Below are 7,642 nucleotides of genomic sequence, written 5' to 3'. Positions count from 1 at the left end.
CACCTCCTCCTCCCCCCACTCCTCCTCCTCCCTCGCCCAAGAGGCCGTCTCCTTCCTCCCCCAGCCCCAAGATGGAGAGGTGATCCAAGGCGAGCCGCAACGATTTCTGCTCCTCTTCCGTCCCGGCGGCGGTGGCAGTGACTGTAGCGGCTCCACTCGCGCCGACAACCGTACCGGTACCACCGCCACTACCACCACCGCCGCCGCCGCTGCTCACATTTTCGCCGCCAGCTTCGCTGACAGGCTCCATCTCGGAGAACATGGAGCCCGGCATCCCGCGGCCGCCCGGCCGGCTGGCTGGCTCGCTCTAGCTGTGCGAGAGTCCGGGCTCGCTCTCGCGGGCGCGCAACCCCCACCCCCTTCTCTCTGTCTGTCTGTGCGTCCCTCGGGCTCGTGCCTTCCCGCTCACCCCGCCTAGCTCCGGGATAGCGCGCACACGCGCTTTCTCCCTCTCCTACCCCACAGCTCCACCCCCTTTCTCCAGATTCGGGCTCACTGACTTCCCACCCACATAAACACAACAAGCTCCGCGCCTGCGCCCCACCCCACTCCTCCCAGCCCGGCCCCTGGCTCGTGCCCCCCTTTGTCTTCGACCCGCGCGCGCTCCCTGTCTCACTCCTCTTCCCCACCCACCCCGCGCCTGGGCCGCCTCGCACTCCCTGTGTCCTGTTCCTCTCCCTGTACCACCCCCCACCACCCTCCCGCCCTGAGCCGTGTCTCCCCCCCTCTTCTTTTTTCTCTCTCTTTGTCTTTCTATGTCTCTCTCTCTCTCACACACTCACACTCACTCCCTCCCTCACACCGGGAAATGTGCTCAGTGACGTCACCGCAGCAAAACAATGGGAACCGGCCATCCGCCGCCGGGTCAGGGGTCAAGGCGCAAACAGCCGCCCCTGGGGACGATGGAGCCGGAGAGGGAGGCGCGCGGTGGACGGCGGCGAGGCCTGAGGTACAACACCGTCTGAGGGGGAGGGGGAAATAAAAAGAGGGTGGGTGACACGCTTTCATCACCCGCCTGATTCTGTGTTCCTACTCTTTTTAAAAACTTCGACGGAAACTTTCATCCTGGCCAGGCTCAGCTCTCTGGTTGACCCTTGTGGCTGAGAGGGCCCCAACCTCCACTCCACGGCTTGGAGACAGTGAGGATGCTGGAAGCAAGAGTCAATAGATGCGAACCAGGAGTAGCACAGCAGGTCAGAGAGCTTCCGAGAAGCAGGAAAGTCAGCGTTTCGGGCCCGAGATGTCGACGTTCCTACTCCTCGGATGCTGCCTGACCTCCTGTGGTTTTGCAGCTGTACAAGGTGCTGGTGAGGCCACACCTGGAGTGTTGTGTGCAGCTTTGGTTTCCTTACTTGAGGAAGAATGTACTGGCATTGGAGGGGTTGCAGTGGAGGTTCACTAGGTTGATTCTGGAGTTGAGGGGGTTGGTTTTTAAGGAGCGCCTGAGTAGATTGGGATTATGTTAATTGGAATTCAGAAGATTGAGGGAGGATCTTATAGAAACATATAAAATTATGAAGGGTATAGATAAAATACAAATAGAGAGGATATTTCCACTTACAGGTGAAATGAGGACAAGAGGGCATAGCCTCAAGATTAGAGGGAGCTGATTTAGGACTGAATTGAGAAGGATCTTCTTCACCCACAGAGTTGTTAATCTGTGGAATTCCTAGCCCACTGAAGTAGTTGACACTGTAAACATTTTTAAACCTAAGGACATTTTTTGAACAATAAAGGGATTATGGGATATGGTGAAAGCATGGACAAGTGCATCTGAGTCCACAAAAAAATCAGCCATGATCTTATTGAATGGTGGAGCGGGCTTGATGGACTACTCCTGCTCCTAGTTCTTATGTTCTATGTTTTCCAGCTTCCTATCACCACTCTAGGCCATCACGCAAACTTCAAGGCTGACACTATAACCCCCACCCTGTTCTGAAGATGGATCACTGGACTCGAAACATTAACTGTGCTTTTTGTCCATCGATGCCACCCAACCTGCGGAGTTTCACCAGCGATTTCTGTTTTTTTTCAAGAGGTTGGATAATGTGTGACACCCCACTCAGTTCTGAAGAAGTCATATCAGACTCGAAACGTTAACTTTGTTTTTCTCTCAACGGGTGCTGTTGGTTTTGATGTTCCTCCAGCACTTGGTGTTTTTATTATCCTTGTCTGCCCTCTCAGGTGGACATAAAAGATCTTGTGATTGAAGAAAAGCAGAGATGTCCTGGCTATTATAGATTGGTCAATCAACATTTGTGAAATATTGAAACAAAGAACTGAGGATGCTGGCAATCTAAAACAAAAACAGAAATTGCTGGAGAAACTCAGCAAGTCTGGCAGCGTCTGTGAGAAGAAAGGAGAGTTAATGTTTTGAATCCAGTGACTCATCAGAACTGACCTGACTCAAAACGTTAACTCTGCTTTCTTCCCACAGATGCCCGCCAAACCTGCTGAGTTTTGCCAGCAATTTCTGTTTTGTATTATTGAAAGAAAATCCCATTGTTGGTACCTTGTTTGTGGAAACTTGCTATGTGTTAATTGGTGCTGAGCAAACCTACATCCAAACCCTCAACTTGAGCTACAAATCTTCTCAAAACTTGCTAACTGTTTTTCTCTCCACTGATGTCAGATCTGCTGAGTTTCTCCACATCTGTTTTTATTGCAGTACTGACAGCTTTATACTATCATCAAGTGAAATATTGTTTAAAAGTATAAAGTATGCTTAATCATGTTAGTCATTTTTAGTTTTGTGCTTTCTGAAACAAAAACAGCAATTTAGTAAGCAGTCATCAAGATCACAAGTTCAATCTCTTGTCTGGTCTATGTGGTGGTAACTAGGATCATTTTATTTATTTGGCATATTTTCACATTCTTTCCTCTCACTCAAGAATGGGGAGTATTGAAAGGGTTTTGTATTCTGATTAATAGCCAAGCCTATTTTTTCCCCCTGTGGTCCTGGACTGGGTCTTGAATCTCATCCATCAAAAATCAGAAATTGCTTGACAAACTCACCAGGTCTGACAGCATCTCTGGGAAGAAAAAAGTTTTGAGTCCAGTGACACTTCAGAACTTTTAGTAGCTAGGCAAAGCTAGTCTTTATCAGAAGCCAAAGCTTGTTAGTACTGGTGGTGTCCATGGTAGCAGCGGAACATTCCCTTGTTCTAACATTGCTCAGCTCTCCTCCCCACCCCCAACACACTTTCTCCATACAATGACAATATCACCGCTGCTTCCCTCTGCCCCCCAATTCAGAATTGGAAAAATTTATCAATTTCACTTCTAATTTCCACCATGCCCTCACCTTTAGCTGGTCCATCTCCCATTCCTCCCTTCTCTTCCTCAACATCTCTGTTTCTATTTCTGGGGATAGACTGGCCTACAGATTTACACTACAAACCCACTGACTCCATTACTTATTTCACCTATACATCCTCACATTCTGATTCCATCCCATTTTCCCAGTTTTCCCATCTCCATTACTTCTGTACTGATGATGCCACCTTCTGCGGGGTGGCCTCAGAAACATCCACCTTTTTTCCTCAAATGATTCCCCACTATCATAGTTGACAGTGTTCAACCCATCTCCTGCACTTCTGTCTTCACCTCTTCCCACTGGTCCTCACTTATCACCCCATCAGCTTCCCCATCCAAAGGATTGGAAGCTTCCATTTCTATCACCTCCAATAGGATGTCACAACCAAACATTTACCTTCCCTCCCTTCTCACCATCCAAGTGAAGCAGAGATTCACCTGTACTTCACTCAGTCTAATCTACTGTATTTACTGTTCAGTGTGGTCTCCTCTACGTTGGGGAGATGAAATGCAAACTTGCTGACTGCTTTACAGAACCTGCACTCTCCACAACAATGACCCCAAGCTCCCAGTTCATTGCCACTTCAACACACTATGTTCTGACACCAACATTTCTGTTGCTGGCCTCCTGAAGTGTTCCAGTGAGCCTCAGTGCAACCTTAAACCTTAACATGAGAAACAAAGATCCTTTAATCATGTAATAATCAAAAACAAAAGAGATATATATCAAGTAAAAAAACAATGATAATGGTTCATATGTAATCTGCATACCCTCAACAATAATGTCTAATGTTTTTGCATGCTTCAATTTAACACAACGTGATAAATACATTCAGAAGTTTTTCAAAAATCCATATGTCAAAAGTACTTGATTCAGTCATGATTTAATATCTTTCAAATCGGTGTGGACAAATTGGGCTGAAGGATCTGTTTCTGTGCTATATAGACTCTAATCAGCTACCTTATTTGTCCCAAATTGTAGTTAACTAAAAGTGGTCTTAAGATTACCTGGCACAATTTTCAAGGGATTTTTAACATTTCAACCTCACTATCACATGGTCAAATGTAGAAGCAGAAGTGTCCTGACCTCATAAGGCCCAGAGTATGAGTTCATCAGTTGAGGATAGGGAGAATTTTGTTATCTCCCAATTAATTCCTCAGACTGTTTAAAAAAGGCAATGTGATCAGGTCTTTCATAGTTCAGGTAGAACATCAATTCATATGACAGAAATATAAGTCATGTCTCCACTTGGATTTGTTCTTTTGTCACTGAATGATCTCTGTCAGAAAATAAAAGTACCATTTTGCAACACATGACAAGTAACATTCTACCACCCATGAACACACTTTTCTTAGTGTAATACCTTGCAACTTAAGAAAGTTCATGAACATATGGCCACACGTTCAGGAAATTATATATGAACATAACCAATAAAACATTTAGGGTTGCATATTAAAAAGGGCAGAAATTTGTTTAAAATTCACAATCTCGATGCTTAATGTTTTGGGGTAATTCCCAAGTTGCGAATGGGTTCTGTTCTGGCATTTTTTTGCAAGTCGATTTGTGTGCAAGTTGAAAAACAATGCGGGATAAGATAAAGCAACTGTTCGTGAGTACCAGAAATATTTGTATGTCGGGTTTTCTAAAATTATATTCCTATGTGGGATCGAACCCGTAGATATGAATATTTGTAAATTCACTGTTTTAATTTCTGTGAACTCTATGAAATATGAGAACTTAAGTTATTGATCTGAATTACAATGTTTAAAATATAAGATTCACTTCAAACATGTATTTCTATATATAAAATCACTAGTTCAACTTTTTACATGTTGTCTTTGCCACTTAAATGTTATCATTCCTATTTCAACAGGTTTGCAGAATAATCTGAAAAATGCCCAGTTTAGGCTTATGGAACAAGAGGAGGTCAACCAGTACCTCAAGCTTGCTCTACATTGCTAGATCATGGTTGATCATCTATCTCAATGCCATTTACCCACCATATCCCCATATCCCACAATGTCATAAGTATTTATCATGTCAAAACAATATACAACCAATTAAACAATTTTGAAATGTAGTCACTTTTCTAAGGAAGAAAACATATTGGGGGAAGGAGGATGTAAAGGAGTAATCTCTATGAAGTGGTCTGTAGATGTGTAACCTAGATGAGGGGATCTGTGGTCTGTTATCAATAGACAGAGTCGATTATTGGAGTTCATGTAAAGGTAAGAGGGGTTGTCTCAACTGGTTTGCATGTTTGCATGAGTGGTGTTCTTTGGAGAGTAAAGGGTTAACTACCAAATTACAAATTGCTTTGGAATTCAGACTCATGATATAATGGTATACTATGTCTATTATTATTTTGAACTTGGTCTAACTTCATATAATGAGACTTATCAATTATTTTTATTCATTCAGAGCAGGTGCGATGTCATAACTTTGAAAAGCATAAATCCTGTCATAAAACAAAAATAGGACATTATCTGCTCCATCCTTTGGCTATTATTTGAGTGAGGATGTATGCGTGGAAAGAAGGGTAAATAAGCAACACATATTCTTGGAGATGCAACAAAATAGTGTTTTGTATTTCCAAAAAATTAATTACCTTATGGTGATGTAATGGTCTTGTCACTATACTGTCAATCTAGAGACCTGATTTTGAATCCCATATCATGGTGGAATTTGAATTCAATAAAGTCTGTAACTGAAAGGCTAATGATATCAATGAAACCATTGTTGATTTGTGCAGAAAAAACCTACAGTATCGCCTTTTAGATCGGGAAGTCTGATGTCCTCACATGATCTGGTCTATGTGTGACTCCAGACACACAGCAATGTAATTGATTCTTAACTGCACTTTAAAATGGCCTAACAAGCCATCACATCTTAAAAAGTCTCAGAAAAGGAATGAAAACAGATGGACCAGACTACATGCCCGAATATAAAATCTAACTGTGCTCTTACAACTCTGCAAAGTCCTCATTGCTAACACCTGGGGAAAGTTGAGAAAGCTGTATCATAGACTAGTTAAGAAAAAGCCTCACATAGTCATACTCAAGGATTCAAACTTTACAATGTCCAGGACAACACCTTCACCGTCCCTGGGTATTTCCTGTCCCCTGGCAAAACAGATTTAATTGAGCAAGTGACACAGTAGTATAGTCAGGAGGAAGTTGCAATGGGAGCCCTCAATGTTTATTTTGGAGCTCATGAGCCCAGGTCAAACATGTACAAAGTGACCTTCTGCTGATTATGACCTAGTGCAACCACATGGCCATCAGTTGATGAATCAGAACTACTTCATGTTGAACATAACTTGGATAGGACTGACAGCAACAAGGATATAGTATGTACTCTGCCTGGTGGACTTCAATGTCCATCACCAAGAGTGACTTGGCAGCACAATTACTGACAGCTGATCATGTCTTAAAAAACATAGCTGAAACAGGTAAAGTAATCAATAAGTAGTTAAGAACATACAGGATTTCATTCTCGCCAATCTGCCTGCCACAGATGCAAATCCCCATGACAGTATTGGCAAGAGTGACCACTAGCACTGAAACACAATCAGCAACTTAATGGCTTGAGATATTCCTTCACTCAACTGTTACCATCAAGGCAGGGTTTAAATCCTTGTTCAAGAAAGAGTTCAGGGAAGCATGCAGGAGAGCACACTTAAAAATGAAGTGTCAGCTTGGGGAAGGTGAACTTGCATGTCAAACAGTGTAAGCAGCAAGTGGTAGGCAGAGCTAAGCAATTTCACAAACAATGGATGGGATCTAACTTTGTAATCCTGCAAATATCAAGTCCTGAATGATGGTGGACAATTAAACAACTCACTGGAGTTCCACTCCTCTGGAGCATCCCTCCTGTGACAAATGCCACTTTTCGGCCAATGTGGTTAACTCCCTATGTGATATCAAGAAACAGCTGGAGCTACTCCATACTACAAAGGCTATAGGTCTTGACAACATTTCAGTAATAGTACTGAAGATATGTGCTCTGGAACTTGCTGTGCCCCTAGCCAAGCTGTTTCAGTGCAGCTACTACACTGGCATCTACTTTACAATGCGGGAAAAAAGCCTCGGTCCACACTCTTAAAATCACACGATACTAGGTTATGGTCCAACAGGTTTATTTGGGAGTATCAGCTTTCAGAGCGCTGCCTCTTCATCAGGTAGCCAGTGGGACAGGATCATCAGACACAGAATTTATAGCAAACAGTCATAGTGTCAGGCACTGTGATCTTTTGCTATAAATTCTGTATATTATGATCCTGCCCCACTAATTACCTGATGAAGGAGCAGGGCTCCAAAAGCTCGT

General features: G+C 43.5%; 1 protein-coding gene across 1 annotated transcript; it reads right to left on the bottom strand.

Annotated features, from left to right (window-relative positions):
* Positions 1-16: 16 nt before the first annotated feature.
* LOC132829212 (RNA-binding protein MEX3B-like) lies at positions 17-495 on the bottom strand (the record flags this gene model as incomplete). Its single annotated transcript, XM_060846580.1, has 1 exon — positions 17-495. A coding segment is annotated over exon 1 (258 nt), but the record flags the coding sequence as incomplete, so codon positions are not given.
* Between the last annotated feature and the right edge of the window lie 7,147 nt (positions 496-7,642).

This window comes from Hemiscyllium ocellatum, chromosome 28, assembly GCF_020745735.1.
Source record: "Hemiscyllium ocellatum isolate sHemOce1 chromosome 28, sHemOce1.pat.X.cur, whole genome shotgun sequence".
In the NCBI taxonomy this organism is placed as follows: domain Eukaryota; kingdom Metazoa; phylum Chordata; class Chondrichthyes; order Orectolobiformes; family Hemiscylliidae; genus Hemiscyllium; species Hemiscyllium ocellatum.
The sequence above is the reverse complement of the archived record's forward strand: the minus strand, read 5'-3'. Positions and strand labels throughout refer to the sequence as shown.